The sequence below is a fragment of the Nesoenas mayeri genome, assembly GCF_963082525.1.
Source record: "Nesoenas mayeri genome assembly, chromosome: 5".
Taxonomy (NCBI): Eukaryota; Metazoa; Chordata; class Aves; order Columbiformes; family Columbidae; genus Nesoenas; species Nesoenas mayeri.
Genome location: NC_137548.1, coordinates 62,326,238 through 62,350,710, shown reverse-complemented (window position 1 = coordinate 62,350,710; position 24,473 = coordinate 62,326,238). Strand labels below are relative to the sequence as shown.

The following is a 24,473-nucleotide window of genomic DNA, read 5'->3' as shown; positions in this document are numbered from 1 at the left end:
CTAACCAGAGTGCTCATCCTATACCTCTGCTGCTCTGCCTTATGGTTTGACTTCCACAGGGGTGATGGAATTGAGTCCCAAAAACCTGTTCAAAGGAAGGACGATTCACGCTGGGCAAACACCACCAGTTCCCGTTCTTAAGTTCCTAAGGGCACCGAGTGCCATCAACACGCCTATGAAATTGTCACTGGTGTTAGAAGACTGGTGAACAAACAGAGCAGAACATAGAACTCAAACAAAAAGAAATTTCCTAGCATCCATGCAGCATCAGATACTGTTTTTAAGGAAGTAAATGGGCAGACATGGTATGTTACCTACAAAGTCCATTTGTGGATTTAAACCAGTACCAAACCCCATCTTTGTTAGGATGTATATTCTCTACTGCATCTAAGCTCTAACAAACTTTTTGAAGATATTAGTAGTAAAATGGTTTCCATCGGAATTTGGACACTTAACACTATTTTCCTACTAAATAAAAATCTTCATAATAGCTATGCTGTCTTAAAAGACAATTTACCACTCAGTCTCATGTATATTAATTATATCAGCCCTTGTCAAAGGCTTCAGCCTTTAGCCCATCTTAAGGGTTAGGAAACTTTCTGCAGGAAGATAATAAAATGTAGAGAGCAATTTAGCTCTCCTTTTAAAGTTAAGTCTTTGTTTTTAACAGAAATAGGCTGAAAGGCAATCTCATCAACGTTCATAAATATCTTGAAGGGTGGGTGTCAAGAGGAGAGACCAGACTCCTTTCAGTGGTGCCCAACGACAGGATATGGGGCAACGGGCACAGACTGAAGCACAGGAGGTTCCATCTGGATATGAGGAGAAACTTCTTTACTCTGAGGGTGCCAGAGCCCTGGAACAGGCTGCCCAGAGAGGCTGTGGAGTCTCCTTCTCTGGAGACATTCAAAACTCATCCAGATGTGATCTGTGTGATCTGCTCTGGTGAACCTGCTTTAGCAGGTGGGTTGGGCTGGATGATCTCCAGAGGTCCCTTCCAACCCCAACCACTCTGTGATTCTGTGAGATTATTAAGTAGCTTCTACCAACACCAAAATACGGGTTCCTACCAACACTCAGGTTACTGAAAAGCTCTGTACATTAAAATGGTTGACTGAAATGACGTAAGCTTTCATGTCACATAGTCACACAGCTGGCCTAATATTCTATACTCTAGTAATGCCATTGCCACAAATTTTGACACCAGTCATCTTAAACTCAACTTGAGTCCTAGATTTAGACTGGTGAGAGATCTGAATCAGTCTCTGGATATATATAAATATATGTATTTGCATATTTTACTTTGAAGTAGGGAAAAAAAATTACCAGAATCAAGTTCAGCTCTTAGATACACTCTCAACCCTTGGCAGGAACTTTGCTGGAGACACAGAAACATTAAAGATGACTCTGGGTATCTACTGGACAAAATGTTGCACTTTAATCTTTCTATCTTTTATCCTTCCAGTGCAATTGTCTTAATTACAGCCAACACTGTCTCCCTGACACACGTCTAACATGAAACCCAGCTGCAGACAGAACTGGATTCAATGGACAACCTGCTGTGATTGCTTGGTGACCGCGTTGGAGTGGGCCATGGAGCGCTGTATCGTACACACTGAAAGCAGGTGCTTTTATTTGTAAAAGATGGTGCCAAATACATTTTCAGCTAAAAAGATTATACCAGATGATAGCCTTCTCCCTCTTTTCTCTCTCTCTCCAGTATTAAACAACTTATGACGAGGAAACCGCAGGTCAAATTGTATACATTCCACAATATTTCAAGATACAAACACTAGTTGGAGGGAGAAAATCTTGGTAGATGAAGCTATAGCAGGGAGGGGAATAAAATCTCACATCTGCACTAGCAGAACACTGGATTAATGTAGCTTCAGCTGGAGACACTCTTTAGAAATGCACAATTCATTCTGACTTGTTTTCTTTCTCCCTTTATTTTCTTCTTCAAGTTTTGCTCATGATTTGGTGCTCCCATACACTTTCGCCTAAGCAATGAGTATTTACATGATAGAGACTGCTGAACTCAGCACCAATGCCCACTTATAGAAAATAAGAATAAAAATCTTACGGATAAAAACCAGCACTGAATACTTTTATTGCACCATCACTATAACTTGTCTATGGCAGTTGACACACATCATATTCAGAAAATATTATGAGAAACACTGCCGCATATACGACCAAGAGGTTTTATCAATAATGTAGTTAATAGGCAGAGGGTTTGTGGGCAACCACAGTGTTATAGGTTATCTAAGAACAGTTTTGGTTTGTTTATACTTCTATCATAAAAATTAATGACTTAAAAGTCCTCAGTGGGAATATCTGGGACATTCATATTTATGAGGATTGTTACTGACTTCTGCAGTTAGCAATTACTCTTACTGTGTTAAACCATTTATTTCCAAATACGTATCCTCAAAAATCAAATAAATCCAAAAATGAATTATAGTCAAGATAGAAATCTACCTCAGGGATACTTTTAGAAAATTCAATTTAAAAATGCATTTACTTTCGCTTCTATGCCAGTAACAAAGGCAGGAGAAAAGAGGGAAGAACAACAGAATCATTTTGATTTCAGTACTATCTACAAGTCAATTCCAAAGCCAAATAAGCTGAAACCCCTCAAGATGCAGTTTCTACACGTGAACAGCCGTAAGGTATCATCACATACGACTCAGAGGCTGTTGCTAATTGTACAAACCTACTTAGTAATCACTTAAACATGCAACAGAACACAAGACCTCGAGAGCTTTGAAAACTAGCTGCTTTCCAAAGCCGTATGTTGCACACCATCAAAATTTGGTTCACGTGGCAGATGTAGAAGGGCACTGCAGAAAGTAATGGTGAAGCCAAGTACCAAAAAGCAAATGTATTATAGCTTTGAAATTTAGAGAAAGAATATCGCCCTGAAAAGCTCCGGGAAGGGGGAAAATAAGCTGCAGCGCATAACATTTTACGATACAAAATGAGATGTGGGCAATGTAATTTCACTTACGTGATTCAGTTACAAGCGATGCAAATGCAATCTCGCTGATTACACTTCAAAATGAAAGACAGAATTTCATTACTTCAACCAATGCATTAGACATGTAAAAATTATGAAACATCTATCTGCAGCAGAACAAATAGAAACCATCATTTCACATTTAGACGGGAATAACCAAGGTGGGTGAAATTCACCCTGTTGTGGTGGGTGCTGGTAAGGCACAAACTGAATAACGCAGTATTTGAAGTCAGCGGTACACAAGGTGTCACGCACAGAGATTAATTCCACAAAACTTGTCATTAATAAGTTAATCATACCGCAGTTTAAATTAAAATTTAAAAAAAACCACACGTAAAACCTAAACAACTAAAACCAAGCAAAACACAAACAACACTTTAAAAAACCCACAACTCCACACCTTTTTTAAATGCAAAATAATATTTTGTATTGCTGCTATTTATCTTCTGTTTTCTTCAAGCCTGAGAATATGAGGAGGTTCCTCTGAAGGAAGCCAGGCTGCGTGAATTAAAAGTACCATAGCTTTTCCTATGACTCCCCCAGGAGTCTGTTTATTAGACACAGTCCTGTTTTCTGATTTAGCTTAAGCACTTTTCCTCGGGATACGAGTCTCCACACCAGGAGGAATTGCAGAGCACCAGCTGCACAACAGCCTTTTCTACAGCAACTAACTGAATCGCTTTCCCTATATGGATACACTTGGTTTTCATCTTCATATTCCTCTTAGTACATAAAAGGAAAAGAAACTTTAAAGCTTTTAATATGTATTCCAATAATAAAAACTTAAGGAAAGCTTCAGCTACTTGAAAATTCACAGTAAAACTGACCAACTGGCAAAACCAAAATATATGGAATATCAGGGTGCACTCATCCTCAGCTATAACTTGGATGGGTTGTGGGATGTTATTTAAACAATCAAAACCATTTTTGCTTTGACTAAGAATATGTGCAAAATCGCACCCACTTACCCATCCACCGTAATTTTTCTCAGCATGCAACTGAAATGCCGGTTCTTTTTCCTATCATTACGGAATATGAAAAGGCACCTTCCATGTACAGAGTACGACAGAATTCCACAACAGCTCGGCAATGCTATGAGGAACCGCAAATTCCTTTATGTCTGGATCCGTTTGTTTTTAGTTTTTTTCTCCATTTCTGCGTTCTGGCATTGCCACTGAAATCTCCAGGATTTCGCATCCAGGAATGTGAACTGAGTGAAACTAGTTGGTTCACCTCAATTCTTTAACAGTGTCCTGGTTTTGTTAAAAAACAAGTTTCTCTTTTAGTGAATTTGCCTGTCAGCTAAAGCTTCATATTCACTGCATTTTCCTGGAGAACCAGACACATGTTTTGGTAAACATAGCAATGGAATGTGAGGTTATTGATAAGCATGAATGGACATCTCGCAAGAGGGGCAACAAGAAACAGGTGATCAAGAAACTGACCGTGTATAATATTCCATTCACGTAAATACTTCATATAAAAGTGGGAGATCATGAGGATCTCGTCCTTTTTTTCCCTTTTTTGCTTAGGGCCGACATTAGGAGAGGACCTTGCTAGTCGTCCCTGCAAACTGAGGCCTAGTGAGAGACTGAATCCAGCTCCGGTTGGCTGCAGAGTCCAGTCCAGGACTTTGGGTGCCGGCTCTGCAGTTGCTGAGACTTTCAAGATTGATTTTGTATTATTTTCTCTATTCTTATTAGTAGCATTAGTAAAACATTTCTAATTTTTCCAGCTCTCTTCTCTCTGTCCTTCTTTCCCTCCCGATCGCCTGGCCTGAGTGGGAAGGGGGAGAGGGAGGGGCAAAAGGGAGAAGTGGGGGGGAGAGGAGGTTAACAATACATCTGCCAGGGTTTTATTGTCACCCCGCAATCTAAAGCCTCGACAAACAGTCATCTACATGAAACAATATTAGCAGTTAAGATTCTCAGCTCTTTGGCTAAAGTGACTAATTTCCTGCAACCTTTCCCCTCCTTCCTCCCTCCAAACTTTTTGGCAATCAAGAACAGGCTTACAGACTGTTTCATAACTAACGCTGCCCTGAAGGGCAAAACTGGCAAGATCCTTCAGTCTGTTCCAGAAATCCCTTCTGCAATTGATTATTCCATCTAGTTCTACTCTGCTGGTTTACTTTGGCCTAGAAAACCTGGAGCTACTTTATCTTCTGCAGACTGGGAAGACTTGAGACTAACTACACCCCTTTAAAGGGCAGAAGTGACTTTTTTATAGAATTAAGGGGCTCTGGTCAATCTGCCTTCTGGGAAATCAACTGCTCTAAACTTGTCCTCAGGAATGGCTTTGTCTGCAGGCGGCTGTAGAAACCAAATGGCAACACACTCAGAGGGTTCCAGCAGCACGTACTTGTGCATAAGAAATCTCTAGAACTTGCTTTTTTTTCCACTGGTATTACCTATAGTAACAAAGATCACATCTATTTCTCTCCTTGTCAAGTAATATGTTAGATTTCTTTAAATAATGATGATCTTTAACTCATGAAGAGAAAATCATGCAGTTCCAAAGAGCTATGCTTACCTCGCCCACACAAATGACATTTTGTCTGAAACGTCACAATCTCCCCAAAGACCATTTCGCACCTTGCTGTTGCTATGATTTGATACCTGCACCCCCTTTAGTGTGTCACCAAGACAGCAGCCCATAAAATGTAGTCGAACAAGCACAGGTGTATATTTTTTTGTAAAACAGCTAATTAAAGCGCCTGACAATCACTTTTCCACGTAGATCAATGACATTCACCATGTCACGATATCCTTCCTTACAAGCTGCTCTCCCTCTGTGCACACACACACACCCCAAATGCGATCCAGTAAGTCGCTCTGCCCTTGACCTTTGCTCAACAACCATGTCCAGAGAATAGTCTGAATTATAGACTTGCCATTGAACTATTTCTCGGTCCGAGGCGACCTGCCAGGTGTTGGTACGGCAGCCCCAGGCCTGGCTGTGCTTGCTGGGGACAAGCCGGCTGTCCGAAGGGAATCTAACCTCCCAGAAATTTAACAAGGTCTCTGACTCGACGGCAAAAATGCAATTCCAGTCCAAGCGTGTTCTACGTGGAGGGACAACTGCGGCACGGTAACAAGGGAATTCAGCCCTGGGACATGAAGTATGGCCTGCCAGCAGTTTAACGAGATGTCAAAGCTGCACCCTGAGGATAATTCAATGCACAGAAGCTTTTCTGTTTTGAACTCAGTGCAGGGAAATGCTGCTGACTGCATAAAGTATACTGTGATTTTCCATACCACTAAGCAAACAGGGGAAACTGTTAAGCATGAAGACCTGTTGTCTCCTGCATTTTCCCTGATGGTTCCCAGCCTGCGAATCTCTCTTTCATGAGTGTCGCACCAAGCTCTGACCCACTGGAGATCACACCTCGTATCAGGAAGACTATGAAGACAATTGCCTTTACCATCCATCCCATTCACAGATCTGGTAAAGGCCACTGTTGTAGGCTAAGAGTGTAAAATACACCAACATAGACTTAGCCCTCCTTAAAAGTCAGACCATAAAATGTGAGCAATGAGCCATTTAACAGGTACTCATCAGGAAAAAGGACTAAAAGGAGAAAAGAGGCCTTCTTCCTCCCCACTAACCCAGAACCTCTACTGGGAGCCTACAAACACTTGGCTGGTCACAGCCACTCCCAACCACTCCTCCTTTCCAGGTGTATTTTCAGTCAAACCCCTTCCCAATCCCATTCACAGCACAACTGCGCTAACAACCATCTTGAGCCAGTAATACAAGTCCAGATGCCTAATTCAGGCATCACAACCTAGAAGGGAATATTCACAGGACAGCCATGCAGACCTAGACCCAGACCTAGACCTAGACCCAGCTGCTGTCCTATGCCCACCTTGCCACTCATTGCAGCGCCGCTGCTGATCTGGACTAGTGCTGCCAGTCGTGCGGCCCCTCCACAGGCAGATTCAGCTCACCAGTGCAAGTGAAAAATGACAAACTCCTTGGTCTAATGAGTTTTCTCTGTTTCCAGACACAGTTTGATCTTGCATCATATGTTTTGACTTCTAGAGGACTGCTTTTGTTAGAGACACTATTAGGCTTGGCTGGGAAACAGACTTCCTAAACATACAAATTAAAAGCAAACAAACAAAACTAATAAAGAAAAATGGAAAAGCAATTAACTTAATATATTAAGATCACAAGAGCCCTGACTGGAGCTTCTTTATTGTGCTAAGGGACTATATTCCACAACCTTCTTCATACCTTTCTTTCCCAGCATCTCAATCCCAAACAGACACGCTTTTTTGTTACTCCATTTTTATATACAAAACTGTAGCCTTCCACGGCCTCACGCCTTCACTTGAACTTTAAGAGCAGCAAGTGACCATGCAGTATATGAAAAACAGAGTTATGCTCTGCTCAGTTTTACAGACTTTGCTTCTCTCTTTTTTTTGTTTTCCTACAACCACTTGGTTTTTTCCTGAGGGACACACGCTGACACGAATGCCACGTTAACTGCCAACTCCACGAGAAGAACATTTCAATCACCCATTACAACTGCGAATCAGACCCCTCAAGCCCAATGGCCAGACGCTGTTCCATGCCCTCCCAGTAACCCTGCAGCACGGCTATCGCTGCCACTTCTTATCGCCATTTCAAACATCCTCCGCTGTGGTCAGACAAAGAGCCAGACCTAAACAATGATGTCAAACGAAGGCTTCCTCCCAACGCAGTCTTGAACTACTAAATGCAACTGATCACTCCTTAGCGAGAAAACAGACCGTGTTGGGGTTTTAAAGGCTTTGAAATCGAAGTCAAAAGAATTTCAAAAGCTTCCAGGGAATGGCAAAGATATTACTGCATGTAAACATTCCCTCTGGGCAACAGGTAAGCACCAACTCTATACGTATGTATATACATACACACAGGTAGAAACAAATATATGCCATGCAGATTTTTTGATTCCTTCATTTTTTAAACACAGTAAAAAAAAATTAAAGGAGGCTTTTTGGCTCATTAGATTTAAAAAGGCAGCTGAAGTGGCTGGGAGTTTTCCAGAGTAAAGAACTTAACATTTTTAAATTTCATTAAAATTCAGACAACTCTGCACCAGAAAGTGATGTCAGTTAGAGAAAATTAGTTTTGCCATGTTTTTATAACAGTAATAGACCTGGTATGTATGAAACAAAACAAAAAAGCCAAACCCAGGAAAGGAGCAAGACTTTATCTTCCATAGTTGTTCTCCATCTGGCTGCATGCTGTCAAAGAGTATAAGCTTTTTTACCAGCATAATCTGTGTCCTCATTAGGTGGATCTGTTAACATGATTAACATTAAAACTACACTAGCAAACTTCACTAAAATAGACTTGGCCTGTGTCCAGCCTAACTGCCCTTTCTTCCAGGGGAGCCACAGGTAGGAGCTCTAAATGAGGATTAAGGGGTTTCAAGGGCAGAACATCTTGTCCAAGGCTCCACGTGGCAAAGAGCATCCTTCATCCATCCCGGCCCATGAGCGCAGATGGAGTGGGACCACACGGGCTGTCTGTGGCTCCCAGGGGCCTCAGGACCAGGTGTCGTGGTTTAACCCGAGCTGGCAATACAACCACAATAGCCACTCGCTCACCCCCTCCCCACCCCTCAAATAGGGGACAGAATCAAAAGGGAAGGGAGACATTTGGACCAGGATAAACACAGTTTAATAAAATAACGGATTACTAATACACTACTAGTAAATATACATATATAAAAAAAAAAATATATATATATATAATATAAATAGACTATGCACAAACTCTGTCCACACTGAGCAGCCAGTCCCAGGAAGCAGCACCTGGTCCTGAACAGCTGATCCCAAAGAGAAAAAAAAGGACTAAAAAAGGCAGAAAGGCCCAGAGGCCTCTGCAAGATGGTAAAAAGCTGAACTAAACATCCCGAACAGAACTCCTCCAACTGCGACAAAAAGAGCGAATAAAGCAAGAAGGGAGAGACTGGAAGATCCTGACTCTCCTTAAATATATGAAGCATGATGCTAATAGGATGGAACATTCTTACTGATCAGTCTGGATGTCAGTCAAGCTCTGGCCCATCCCTGATCCCCTTCCTTGATGCCCCACACCTGTGGGTAGAGCTCAGAATATCCTTGGCTCTCAGACCAAAGCAATTAAAAACATTAACTGTGCTGGGGTGTTTTCTCTTGTTCTCAAACTAAGTCCAAATAATGACCATGATAGCTATGAAAAAGAAAGGTTTCTAACTGCATGAAGAAAATTAACTCATTTTCAGCCAAACCAGCACACCAGGGAAGGTCCAGAGATCAGGACAGTCGGCGGCTCAGCACCCTCCAGGATCTAAAGAATTACTCTGGCCCTGCAGAAAGTCAAACCCCCACTGATGGCCACAGATGCACTCAGGCCCTTTGGGATGTAGAAATTCTCTCAGATTATTCTTGCAGCTTTGAACAACGGTGAGAAATTGTTTAAGTCTTGTTTGTTTGGGTTTAAGTCTTGTTAAGTCCCATGTGGGTTCATTCTACCTTTGCAGTTCACCTGAACACTGAACTTTAAGCCATTCAACACCACGAGACACATAAACCAACAATTTCATATCTGTGTTGTGAAGTACTTCTCCAAACAAACTTCAGAGTCAGCCATACATTAGACACAAGGCCATTACTAATCAGTGCGGGTACACAGCTTGATAACCTCACTTTGCCAACCTCTGCTGCTCCCGGTCCCTCTCGCCGCTGGTTCCCGTCTCCCCAGTTGTGTCAGTACGACTGTCTGCAGGGACAGATGGTCAGAAAGCCTGGAGAACTGAACTGGGCTACAGTTTCTCTTCCTCTCACTCCAAGGGTTTATTCTGAATTCCCAATATGTCACACACACAACACAGATACATGTGGGAGAGCAGAACAGCAGAGCAAAGGAGTGAGGCCTATTCGAACTGGCAGTACACCACCGCTCCACAAAAAAAATAAACCAAAAAAAACCCAGGGCATAAAAGGCCTCATAAAACCACAGCTTCACACACTCATTGTCATGATGAACTTAACAAGCAGTGGCTTAAACGAGTTCTCAAACCACAGTGGATGTTTGAAGGGATGTTAGTTTGAGCAGCTTAAAGCAGCCCCAGGTTGCAGCTCTTTGTGAAACCACAGTGCAAATCAGATTGCTGACCCGTTCCAGAGTTTAACATCACTCCTGAAGGCTGTGGTCAACAATTTGCCCTTTTTACCAATATAGGTCAGTTTTGGAAAATATTCCACAGCATCTTACCCCTTCTGCAAGGATAATGAAGAGACGCTCAAAAATCATGATGCCACTGAAACTTGTGACAAAACTTCCATGCACTTGGCTATTTCAAAACATTTCCCCAGTCACAATTACAAACAGGCCTTACATATATATGTATGTGATGGGGTAAGTAGCTCACAGAAGGCACAAGTTCTACCCTCTTAGCATTTTCATAAACATTTAGGTGAAGTGCAGCAGAGCAGCATCACAGAAAGCTCCTTCAAGATTCACTCCAGGAGGGTCAGAATCAGACACCTTCTTATTAAGTGAAGGGAGCAAAAGAATGAGAAAGCAAGTAAAGCTGTCAATGCAGGGAGCTGTCTATATGCTGTTCCTCTATAAAAACACAAGCACGGTAGAACCTCAGAAGTCCTTTTTGGACCTTGTGTCACTACGAACAGCTAGTAGGAAATTTTAAGTCAAACAGTATATTAACCAAAACACCACCGATAAATAGCAAAGTTGCCAGGTTTTGCATAAAAATGAAACACACTAACATAGCGCAGTTTGTTCATACCACGTGCGGTCTGGAATCATGCATAATGTAACAGTGCAACTGCTAACAGCAGGCTCACAGAAGATAATTTACACTTGTTTTTATGGACTTGGGGAACTGATCTTTGAAGTTGTCCCTAATGAGATTCTGCTTGGCCCTAACAGCATCCTGAGAGAATGTGCTGGTTTTCTCCCTTGCATCCCAGTGCATACTTATAATGCAGAATCCAGACCTATTTAAATTGCACATGTGGGCTGGTGTCCGCCCATGCCATTGCAAAGTCAGCTTCTCACAGTGGAGGAAAAAACCTACTAAAATGTCTCAATTTACCTTCAAGTGGTTTTTTTGTAATTACCCATACCACCTTTACTAATTACCAAAAGATACATGGGTGTTAATGAATAAGGTTTCTCTTTAATTTGTACAGTTGAACTCGTAACTTGATTAAGCTGCCAGGTCACTGGCAGCTGTATTGCACATTGCAGAAGACATGTCCGAGGCTCCTCAGAGGAAAAAGAAGTGTAGCTGTGTAACAGATCAGAAGACTTTATTTCAAAAACACAGGCAGGAGCATCAGTAACACCATCAGAATGTTTTTTTTCCTACGCCCTACATAGTCACTGCTTTAATACCATACCCACTTGTTTTTAAAAGCCGTTTCAGCTATGAGATCCGCAAGAACCACTGAACCAACATCACTGAAATCTCATGTTGCAGCTAATGCAGTCGCCACAACGCCTGCCACAGCTTGGAGAGCCTGTCGTACGACTGCTGCAAATGGACAATGGGTGAAACAGATGACGTCCACAGAGAACAGACCTCAGCTCCATCATGCTCAAAGAACACAGGTGGATCCATCTGTAGCCACACGTACAGTAACACAAGCCTTCCAGAGTACTGGACCAAAAATGACCACAAAAGTTAGATAAACATTTAGAATCATGGAATTATCTTGGTTGGAAGAGACCCTCAAGATCATCAGGTCCAACCATAACCTAACTCTGGCACTAAACCATGTCCCTAAGAACCTCATCTAAACATCTTTTAAACCCCTCTAGGGATGATGACTCCACCACTTCCCTGGGCAGCCTGTTAACCCTTTCTGGGAACAAATACTTCTCCCCATATATAGCAACCTACATAACATGGTTCTTGACTATCACCTGTTTCAAGTCAAAGTATTCAAGTAAACTGGAGCTGATTTTCATTTAGATTAATACACCGATGTGCAAATTACAGCAGTTCAGGAACGTTTTCAAGCGCCATTCAACTGCCTCTCTGCAGGACAACAGCCTTCAGGAGGGTGCGAAAACAACAGCGTTGGGGATGGTAACCCCAGCATCCATATGCTGTAGCTGATATATCATATATACTTAAGTTACACCACTAGTGAGTCAACATTTTAACTTAGCTCTCTGCCTTTTTCTGCTTGGAAAATAGAGATGAAAAAGATCCATAAATTCTTTGAAAATACTTGCCAGCACTGTTCATGCCCTATGAACACACAGTATATTGTTTAAGATTAGATGACTCCGGGCAGATAGCAGGACACCCGATATTTCATTTAGAGCTCATTGTCTAATCTGTCCCTAAATAAACAGAAATTCTACCCCTTGACAGCTGTTTAGTGCCTTAAAAAAGCCACAAAGGACTCCGCTTTAGTTGCTATATAGACGTTAATGCAACAAAGACCACTACGGCAACTGGTGTTCTCTGAAGAAACTCCGGTTTGAATGGTGGCAGAGACTAATCGACCCTCCCGCTTCCATATGAAGTCCCCACAGGTAAGAGACGAGAGTCATTTGTGGGAACTTATGAGGGAAGCTCTGGCAGTAACTACAATAGCTCTGCGTGCACACGTGGAGAAAGAGAATTTGTTCCCAGCGCACTGTCTGACACTGCTCGCAAGCACACTAAGCCCAAAAGAAGAAAAAATTGTAAAGAATAGGGAAAAAAAAGGGAAAAAAAGTGCCTTTTAAGCGCTGGGTTCTGGGCACAGCACTGAAAGGTTCAGATGACCTTGCCTCGGTATGTTAACGTGCAGCCTCTTGGTCAGCATTGCCCGATTCCCTGGTGAACAACTACAAGGCACAAGCCTGCAAGCTCAAAATCTAACCCAGCTTTTGTTAGGGAAATAATAAAACACATATAAACCCGAAAGACAGACTCCGATACTACTGCTGCAGCAATGATGTGCCGTGTATTCCTGCTACGCTGCATGCTAGAGCGAGACTGCCTTTAAACACACATGCAGATGGTAGGATCTTAACAAGTGAAATACAGCTGCAGGTGCAAGGTGTGTTACGAACTATACTTCAGGCCAACACCTTATCTCTGGTTATTTCTGGGCACTTGAGATCATTTATCCCTTTTTCATCTTCCATTTATTCTGTATTAGTCACCTCCAATACATTCCTCTCACATTTATTGGACAAAGTGTCTGGACCCTAAAGAAATTGTATTGCCTCTTTATAACTAGATAGCCGGAAAATTGCCACTTCTTGTATCAAATATTTTATAGGCCCCCATTTAATTTGAACTAACTAATTAAAGAAAAAACATCTACCAACTTCATGACTCTACATGTTTCAGTTTACAACTTCTAACTCTATAGCACTGAATAAAATGATTCATAAAAGGTCTTTCCCATTCTGTAGAATGTAGTTTAAAAACCTTCCCAGAGAAATACTGATTGAAAACAGTGACTCTCGCACATCACAGCATTAAATGATGGAACGAACAGACTATCGATGAAGACAGGAGATCCAAAGTTAATTTTCATCTTAAATTAATATTCCTCTTGACAATCCCGACAGAATGCAAAGACTCTTTTCAGGAAAATATGCTCTGTATTAATAACATCTAAAATGAATGAGCCTGAAAACAAAACAAAAACCCCCAAACACAGACCATTTAAATTCCTTGAAACCAATGCCAGGATTTCCTTTCTCCTCTGGCTCAGAGAACATTAAGGCTCTACTCTACTTACATACATTTAAAAAATGACTTGTTTTCTTGAAGGCATAAAATTTATGGTAATGGACAACTAACAACAAATGATGAAAACTCCAAGAGTTAAAGGTCTTCATTCTGTTGCCAAGATGACGTATCAGGTTCTGAGAGGAACAGTATGTGTGATCCTTCCATTAACACAGCAGCACTCTCAAAGCAGCACATATTACAGTATTAGATCTGTGCAGTCTCATTATACAGTCAATGTTTCTACCAGAAAAATTAAGAATTTTGTGCAAAAAGTTAAAATAACCTCCAAAAGATCTAAGAAGTTGCAGTGACTCATAAGTTCCCTCAGTAGCCCACAGGTAGCGTGCAAAGTGGAAACTTTCAAGGTAGAGTATAATAATGACAGAATAAAACTTGTTCTTCTGATAAACATGCCTTCCTTTCAAAGGGGCAAAGATCGTTGTTTAAAAACAAAAGATGATGGAAAACATCAAACTAACGTCAAAACAAATATAATCAAAATGAAAACAATTTATTTAAAAGTTATTTAAATTATTTATATAAATTTCAAGTAATTAAATTATTACATCCAAGTTCTGTATATATGCGTATATATATTTCAATGTATAATTATGTATTTATATAGTTTTAATATATTTTCTTCTTTCTATCAGCAGGGAAACGTTAATGTCTGGCTGACATGAAAAGTGCAAAATAAATAAGCCACAAAGATGAAATTTCCCTCTTCTTTAATATCTGTTAATTGTCATAATCTTGTACATACATTGTTAACAACCAGAGAAAGGGAGTCCCTGAAAGAATCATAGTTGATAAAACTGAGGAAGCCACTTAATTTGGCATCTCTAAGTGACTGGTCCTGTCCCAGTGGAATCACTAAGAGTGTCACTAATCACTGTGTTTAACAAGTACAGGACAAGGCACCTATTTATTAAATATGCTGAATCACATGAAATTTTAATTCTAAACAATGATTTTTTTCCCCAAAACTACAGTCCCACTGTTAATGGGAAAGAAAACAACCCTTGGGTAATTCTCACTGCTGGCCAAAAGTAACGCGCTTTAAGAAACAAAGAAGCCTAGAGTAATTAAAAAGTAATGACTTTTTTCTTTGTGCTCCCTGTATGAAAGGAGCACGAGGGAAGATACACTGGCCTAGCGCCTTTTCCTTCCCATAAACTGATAAAATAGCTAAACATTTAGGAGTAATGTGCTGACCCTGATGCTCCCAGTCACTACATTCAATTCCTTACACCAGAGAAATTGTAAACGTGGTAAATAGCGAGTTTCCTGGCTCACAAATACATCAGATAAAGTCCCTCTATCACACTCCTTTCTCCTGCCCTCCCCCATTCTCCCTCCATCTGCTGCCCTCCTGGGAAGGGAGCGCTACACTTAATGGCTTTGTGCTTTTAAGTCTAATGTGCTGGACATAAGTTAATGCCCAGTACAGTAAGTGGGGACTCTGCTGCGAGGAAGCCTGCGGTATTGTTTTTTCCTTGTCAACGTCCAGTGGAATCTCAGCATCCCTAAAACCAAGCAGCATGCAGGGAAGAGAGGGTCTGGAAATACAGAATACAACCTGGGACAAAAACAAATCTTGCAAGACACCACACAGCACAACCATTAAAAAAAACATTCTGGTAAAAAGTTGGGATTTTCCTATTTGTCTCTCCCCTCAATCTGATGATTTAAATTTAGACAACACACCCACTATAAAATAGGATGTATAAAAATAGGGGCAAGCGTTTCGCTGTCAGCGGAGCATACACAGGCAAAGTCTTGTTGACAGCATTCTGATCTACAAGACAAGGGAAAAAATAACATGGGCTTGATCCATCGGAGTGATGAAGAGGACGACTGTATTTGGGCATTACATGTTGACTTGATCTCTAACCATCTCCTCTGCTCCCACCCCAAAAGCTCCAGCTGGGAGATGCAACACTGATCCATCAGCACCTTGTTCCAGGCAACCTTCACACAGCAGATCCTGCAGGACACAAACAGCACTGCGAGAAATCTCCAGGTGTATGGAGGTTAAGGTCAAGCTTTATGGTCAACTCTTCATGAGATAAATAAAGTGACTGCAATACCAGGTACCTAAAATTTATTGTTTGGAATCTGGACTTGTCATTTTCTGCTCTAACCACTTGGTGCTGTTACCACTATAAGATTATAATACACTGTCTTCTTGTTTGAAAAAGGCATCAAAATAATAATTCAATGAAGCCTAGTCACATTTACTACAGGATAGAATTGTTTTGATTTCAGCGTTTTAAACACACACGCTTTGGCCACAGCCTCCTCATTTTATAATTAAAATCAATCACACACAATATCACCAAACTCACCCTCTGCAATGTAAGACCTAAAAATTCCAATCTTAATGGCCCACATCAAAAACAAAAGTAAACGGGCAAGACCTGAATTTCCAAATACCAGCAAAGAACAAGCTCTTTATATCCCCTGAAATATCTTCTATGACATATTTGCAAGCACAGTTACCTCCTTCCTCTATTTTTTCCACTTATCTGCATGCAAACATTATAGAAAAAAAAAAAAATCAGAAGGTCAGTATGAGGCCTTGTGCAAGCAGAAACAACCATGATGAAGTCCATGAAACTACAACACATATGCCAAGTATGATTCAAACCACTGGAAACAACAAGACAACGCTTCAAGGACAAAAACTCACAACTTGCTGGAATCCTTCATAAGGACTGGGAAAAATCTGGCATGAACTAAAAGGTGAATGATTTTATCATGCACGACTGAGGAGACTTCCCAAGCCACTGCCTCACTGTATTTCTGTTATACCTAAGCACATTAGTTTTCTCAAGTTATGCCAGGACATTTTAAGAATTGAAAGCCAAAACCTATCAGATGCTCTTCTGGGAAGGAGACATGCTGGATCTCCATTTCTACATTTTTCCATGGATACCTATGCTAGACAACTGACTAGGAAATTAAGCCACCTCTGGTAGCTCAAGAATGGAAATGTAAACTAAATAACTGCAACATTCAGTACAAAATCAATGTCCACCACCAGCACTTCTGAAATAGTTCTACATCAAACGTAAGTAAGCTGCATATAGTAATTTAACATATAACACAGACCCCTAAGACCTGCATTGTTTACAAGGCTTTCCTTTTGCTTACTTGTCCAATAAGATATTCTAACAAAGATTTGTAAATTAAAATGAGAAAATGTGTGGTGGGTAGGTGTAGGACTTTGCTTGGGCTTGGAATAGCCATCCGTCACAAGGAGGAACAGCCTCATTCTGCTACTGGGAGAAAACCACAAGCCAAAAACTCTACGATGACATTCCCAGTGTGGGGCTTGCAAATTTTGTAGAGTTAACTCCACTTTTGGATATCTATGCTCTAGAAGTTGTTCCACAGGATAGATTGCACTCTCACCCTTCAAGCATTACACAAAAGCAAGAATCTGCTGCTTCCACAAGAATGTCTCTACTACTCTGATATCAAAAAAAAGGATAATCTTTCAGTGACAGTACAACATCCTGATTGTAAGGTATATCCACCTTTTATGCCACACTACTGCTGCAGAAAACATTCCTGGTCAGATCCCAACACACACCTCCCAGAAGATACGAACACACCGTATATTGTACATAGACACGAAACCCTAAGCCAAGTGCCCCTCGGGATGACTGACCACTAAAGGAACTACATAGGTAATACTATAACACAGAATCAGATCATGTAATGAAAATTTCCATTTACAGAGCTCAGCTACTGAAACAGGCCTTTACAATTAAAGTCGTCTTTATATGATTAATACAGCATAAAAGAACATTAACATACACACGCGTATAAAACAGCCTGTTTTCTTTCTTTCTCCCTGTCAGGATTTACCACGGGGGCCAGACTGACTCTCCAAGGTGTAGCTTTAACAGCATGATTTCATCCACAAAGAAGGTAAAGAAATGTCCATCTCCTCCTACCCTTGGCCATTGGCTGGTCCATAAGCTCACCCCTGTCACCCACCACTGGTGAGGCTACAAAAAGAGATCACCAAAAGTAGCTCATTGGGGAAAAAAAACACCACTAACTGGACATAAAACTCAGACCACATCAGTGGTATGATCAATACAGCAGCCTCACAGCCTCTGCCAACGCTACCGAGGGGGTGGCAAAGCGTGTGGCAGAGGAATGAGGAGCTGGGGAGCAGCGAGTTCGGTGCTGAAGTCTGTCCACCCAGAACTTCCCCCCTCCCTCCCAGCCCTGCGAATAACCTACAGGCACCGCTTTCCATACAGACAGCCCCTGGTAATCACACGAGGCCGGTAACTCACACTGAGGTTGATTGACAGATTGATTTTGATAGGAACGGAGACTGCTCTGGCAGCCTGTTCCCAACAGCACTGGAGGCAAAGGGGTTTATCACCAATTTAAACCAGACCTGCCTTCCACCTTAGGACAGGGCAATCTGGGTGGGTAGCTAATAGGGTGACCGTGACAAAAAATTATTTTAAGCCTGCCCTACATTTATAATAACAACAATAATATTAGCAGTTTTACAGCACCAGCCTTCCACAGGTATCACTACATATTTTAAAGGTAGGCTGACGTTATTCCTTTTTCCAATGACAAAAAGAGAGGTCAGAACCTTAATAAATTTTCCCAAAGAGTTTAGCATATTATGACTACAGTGCATGCACACAATACAAGGGGCCTAAATTTGAGTTTTAGTTACAAAATTGCAAACCCCAAGCCTTGTATTACCACCGTACTAACACTTCACTTTCACCATACTCCAATCCAGCATCTCAAAAGGCTTTAAATCTAAATGTATCCTTGTGGAAAAGTCTTTATTCTCAATTTTACATGTAAAATTTTAGTTTAGAACTTATGCTTAGATATTTGCAAAATAAGTAACTTTTAACATAAAATCATTAAGATTGGTAGAGCTCTTAACTCACACAGCCACATGCACAGCAGTAAAGGAGTTTTCTTAAGGAAGACTAAAATCAGCACCTTTGCAGCTCAGCTTCCATTGTTCTGTATCAGAAGGACGAGCGAACGCAACCAGTTAATGGCCCCGTGTTGAATTTGGGACAGCTGTAAGGATTCTCACCTCCAGCTGTCTCCTCCGCTCCTTGCTGCTGGAATGCCCAGGATGCTGCAGGGAGAGCTCAGCTGCTCCGGGGCAGCTGCTCTGGAGCTTCAGAAAAACTGGTTAGTTGTCCTTCAGCGCCGGTTTGTGAAGTGCTGTGTTTCCATAGCCACCCGTGTCACCGAGGGACAGGAGACCAAACCTGCACGAGCTCCGTGAGCTGACCCACCGTGAGCCCTGACCCCTGTAAAAGTCCCCATGTCCGAAGGCAGGACTCGAGTTTTAACGACACTTGTTCAATGTACTCATGTTTTCACTACTAGAGCTTAAATGTGACCTGATTGTTTCAAGGAGTGTTGTTTTTTTCAATTCATTTAGAAAATTAAATAAGGAATTTAGGTGCTCATGAGCTATGTAGGCTTTTATAAGTGTTATTAATGGACAGAGCAACAATTTCCACCAAAACTATGGGCGCCTGTCACATCAGTATCAAGTGAAACAACCTGCCCAGCCACACCAGGTACAGCCGACTAGCTTAAGACCTCTCTATTCTCTCAACCAATATTATTACATATACAAGCCCCACCATTCTGTAAACGTCAAATGAGTTCGTACTCTACTAATGCCAACTCCTTTTCCCTCCCCTTAAGTATTTATCACACATCTTCTATGAAACAAAGTTTTTACAAAACAAATGCTTTATTTCCAACTAATCTCAGTGGGATTTCATAAAACCTATTAAATGTAGGATGGTTTCTCCAAGAAAAAAAAAGCAAGATTCTGTTTCTCAAGGTTAGTAGTCTAATAAGATCTCTAGGTTTTAACAATTTAAGGTTTCATCACAGTTTAAAGTTTTTTCTTCTATGATTATACAGCTATATGCTTATATTACTATGATTATATATACACATTTACACATAGCCATACATTTAAATACTTTAGCCAACTACAGATATATAGTTCCACTAATATAAACCACTGTTTATACTCTGTTTTAAAATAAGAATATTCACATGGGGAATTCCTCCAGTACAGGAAAGGCAGTAAAATTATACAGTTACAGATTGTTCAATGTATCTCCAGGTATGCATAAACTCATTTAGAAGACTTTTGCTCTGGCACAGAAACCTGGATCTTTCTTACTCCCCTATTATGGAATTTAAACCATACCAAAGTTTTAATGTGTACTTCAAGTATCCTTAAAAGAAATAAATCCACCAAGTCATTCTGGTGAGACCAGAGGAGAGTTAATGAACTCTAAGAGGCTCAGCCTGTAGCCGCTCAGGATACAGGTAGTTTTACCTCCACAAAACTCCCTCACCAGCTGGGCCTGTCCAAACCGGCATTTTCCACAATAAATACGCAAAGTTTATTTCACTCTCCCCTTTTTTTTAACCCTGTGAAAGTGAATGGCGTGTTGTACCCAAACATAAGTAAATAATGTTCCATTTGGATTTGCCCCATTTTCTTTTCGGTTCCTTTCCATTAGACTGAGGAAAGAGAACGTGTGAGATGGGAAGGCTTCCCAAAACAGAGCCTTAGTAATTCCTGTTAAATTAAAATGGTTTAAAGACCCACTGTAGTAGCTGCTGTAAAGCTGAAGAGTTAAATATATATATATATATATATATAAATATATATAAAAGCCTTATAAAAAAAGGGAGAACACCCTAATCAAATGATTAATTCAATTATCTTCAGCAATTTATACTTTTTTCCTACTGTTTGCTTGCAATAGGAGAAATCTGTTTTACCCTCTCTACTTGGAGGCTGCAGTGTCACAGGATGAAGCCCCTGGAGCCGACAGCTCCTCCTGCCTGTCCCCATCCCATGTCCTGCTGCTGCTGCCATTGCTGTCCTGGGCACCACTGACCACAGCCTCAAACAACAAACACCTCAAGGGTCTAAACAGCCTTACAAGTGTCTTTTTCTCAAAAAAGGCAGGCACATTATAATTGTTATTATTTTGCAGCTGCCCTTTAAAGCAAGGAGCTAAGGTGATGCAGTTAATTAAAACTAAGTGAAAGTAAACATGGCTTAGCACCCAAATACAAACATTTTATAACATCTCCAGAAAATAAGTGAAAGCCATGAGGGGAGCACGGCTCCAAGATGACTCGTTTAACATGATATCCCTCTATCCAGAATAACTGTGCAGTAAAAATTGTCTTTAGAACACCTGTTCAGACATTAATTAGTAGAGAAATAAAACACGAAGACTGGACAAACTGACTCAAAATTCATACTACACCTAAGTAACAGACAAAACTGCTGTCACAGCCAGCCCAAGCAAAGAGAGCTTTAATACAAGGTTATTTACCTGAGAGTACATGTAAATGGATTCACTCAAAAATGCTGGGTAAAAATACATATAAAGACGATGAAACAGAACTGTACCCCTGCTGATTGAACTATACGACGCTGTCACGTGAAAGGCACAAAATTAAAGTGAGTGAAAACGCACAGGACACGTGTCCCACCAAAGGCACCAACATCAGTGGTGCCTTAACCAGGTGTACACTGAGGATGTTCCACTGACTGCCTGTTTACTCTGAGAGTCGAGCCCAAAGGACACTAGAACCAGAAATATCTCAGTACACACCAAGAATGTAGCTCTCATCTTTGCACATGAAAACGCACATCCATAAAGAAAGCACTTTAGAAAAACTTCCTTTAGGAAAGAACATTGTCCTTAAGCTGCACCCAGCCGCTGATTTATGGCATGCAGCAGGACCCTGTAGCAATATATCGCCCTGCTATTCACATACGTGTCATAATGCTCAGTTCCTGTGTTGCTTTACTCATTTTTCATCATCCCACTATTTTTTTAAATACATTTTTCACATGAGAATAAAACCTCCTCAAGCTCCCTTTCAATATAAAAAAAACATGCATTAAGATAGCAAAAAAGAAAAGCAGGCTGCAATATCAAATCAAACGATCCCGGCAGCTGCAGCAACATGGCACTAGCAAAGATACAACAGGGTAAAAAAAGATGACAGTTTCTTTGTTAATACTGCTTTTACCAATTTTCTGCTCAGGTTTCGTGCTTGATGACATCGTCTTTCAGAAATTCCTTCCATTACAAAACACCGGCAAGACAAGTAAGGAGCCCCTCAGAAGCTACTACACGCTCTAGTCTCTCCTGCTCAGAAATAACTCTACGGTGCTTCCCATCACACAAACCCAGAGCCATTGTTCATCTTCAGTTCTCTGCTTTCCTCTATTCACAACTCCAGATACCTGGTAGGATCCTGTCATTTTTTTCCCCAACCGGTTTTCTAAACGCATCATTTGCTATCCAGACCTACACCTAAACTCACCTCCCGCACTGCGACATGGCTTTCTTTGCTTCCATCCTAAATCTGAGACTAAACCCCTTCCATTTTTCCTAAATGTTGTTGATCTCGCCTTCAGTACGCCACACCCTTCCTTAGAACCAAATTAAGAAAGCTGTAGTATTTCCATTAAAAATTCTTTAAAATACTATCCCTATATTGTACTTTATAGTTTCAGTGTTTATTTCAATTCTACGATTTCTCTAAACAATACCTTCTGAGACATCTGCCATGTCAATATCTTTTTAAGAAATACACAAATTATTAGGGATGTAGCTGTATAAAATGTTTACAAAATAAAGCATGAGTAATTTTTACAATGTAGAACGCCACACCTAGATGGTCCTAAAATCAGTCCTCACTGACATCAATGTCAATATAGAAGGATTCTTTAAAACCATTTTCTAAATGTCTTTGTTTGTTCTGAATCAGCCTCTGCATAGAACCTGTGCTAAAAAGTGCAACCTGGAGTGCAAAACATGCAACGGAAATTTGCTGATAAAGGCCTGAAAAGTAACTCAAGAAATGGAAATATTTCTAAGAGAAGAGTTACGTGATCGTTGTAATAACAAATCAAATGTAATTAATGAAAACTTTTTCCACCTTGACAAGTCCCATGCACGACAGACACTCTCCAGCATCCTTCCTAAAGTTGCTTTTAGGAAGATTGTAACCACATGAAATCCTATTAGAAGGCACTGAGTTCCTACATTGTGACTCTTCCGGCAGGCTTCTACATAACAAAAATGCGATGAAGCACCATACAACTTCTCCCCCCTTATTATGCAAAATCCTTATCAAATTCAATAGTGTGGCATCGTTCAAAATCCTGACTAACAATGGCAGGCAGGAGGTCAAGAGATGTCGTCTTTGTTTTAGTCTTTGTTTTAGTTTCACGTGCTTTTTAGTCTAGTAATGTTAAAAGAAAAAAAAAAAAGAACCTTTACAGAAATAAGAGATAAAGATCAAACCTAACTAAACAATGGGAAGGAAGTTCAGAGTTAAAACTGGTACTTAGCTCCTAACACAAACCATTGTGCCTCGGTACTGGGCAGCAGAATGATCCTGCGGGTCACAGGATCCCCAGGAATAACAAGGTGAGGTGAGGAGCCTTCAGCTCCACGCTGCCCAAGCTTTGCTTGGTTTAAGTTCAGCCCAGGGACCTGGTTTTATGGCAGAATTTGTATTACTTGGGAGGAGGTGATGGGCAGCCCCTTTGTGCAGTGGAGTGCAGCGGAGTGCAGCATGCGGCACACACCGGGACAAAGGAGTCAGTGATCAGGGGGCACAATTAGTCCCAATTAGGCCTATTTCGCAGCCGAATATTTAAGGGCTGGGGGAAGGGAGCTTAAATTTTCAAGCAATGGGTCCCTCAAGCGACACAAGTTTCAGAAAATGTACCTATTAGTCATGGCTGGGGCAAGAAGGAGTGACCTCCAGGAGATGATGGAGCAGGGTTTCTCAAACACGTAAGAAACGTGATAACCATTTTGCCTAGTAGAGAATGCGACTAACCAATTTTTCCAGCTTTCAACCCACTCCTTCCACAGCAGTTCTCAGTTCCAGGCAGACACACACAAAGGCAACGCAGGGAATACTCACATGTGCACATGCGGAGGCTGGAACCTGCTCTGATTGATGTTGTAGTGCGTGAACGCCTGCGTGGGGTTGGAGCTGTATTCGTCCACCGTGATGGTAACTTTGCCTTGTGAAGGAATTCCATGAGCCATCCTTCCTCCTTATGGACATGAGCAGCTCACAGCTTCCCAAGGCCAGGAGCGCGGTTGGGCATCGTGTTCCCGGCAGCTCCCGACGCCAAGCAGCTCCTCATCAACTCCACGGGCCTCTGCCAGGACAGAAGGACAGCACACCCGGCTGTGAACTCAAAGCAGATGGAAACGTACACAGACTTATTACTCTATCCTCTCCTCATTTCCATTCAACTATATTTTTCTATATTTTTCGATGAACCCATCACCTAACTCTCCAAGCACTGCTATTCACAATTTTTTTAATTACCTCATCATTTAACACCAACATCAATAAATACATCCAAGGCATGAATGCTTAATGTAAGGCTTTCTCTTTGGGAAAAAAACTGTTGAAAGCTCCGGTTAAATACTCCACATTTACCAGTCTGTATTTCACATAACATCTCGTGCTAATTGCAACCATGAAAATTAAGAAGTGGACCCAGTTTCCTGAAGGATAAATAGCTTTCCACAAATACACACACTTGCCCTCGAGGCCTTGTTTTAGCTTCACAAAGTAAGTTACATCTGAGATACTTAG

At 41.1% G+C, this 24,473-nt stretch overlaps 1 protein-coding gene across 1 annotated transcript in view; it reads right to left on the bottom strand.

The window, feature by feature from the left end:
• MPPED2 (metallophosphoesterase domain containing 2) overlaps positions 1–23,911 on the bottom strand; it is a gene marked incomplete at both ends in the record, with an annotated part of 101,521 nt that extends 77,610 nt beyond the window's left edge. Inside the window, one exon of the mRNA XM_080345965.1 lies at positions 23,784–23,911. Within this exon, the coding sequence (XP_080202091.1) occupies positions 23,784–23,911 (128 nt within the window). The remainder of the gene's footprint in view (positions 1–23,783) is intronic.
• Between the last annotated feature and the right edge of the window lie 562 nt (positions 23,912–24,473).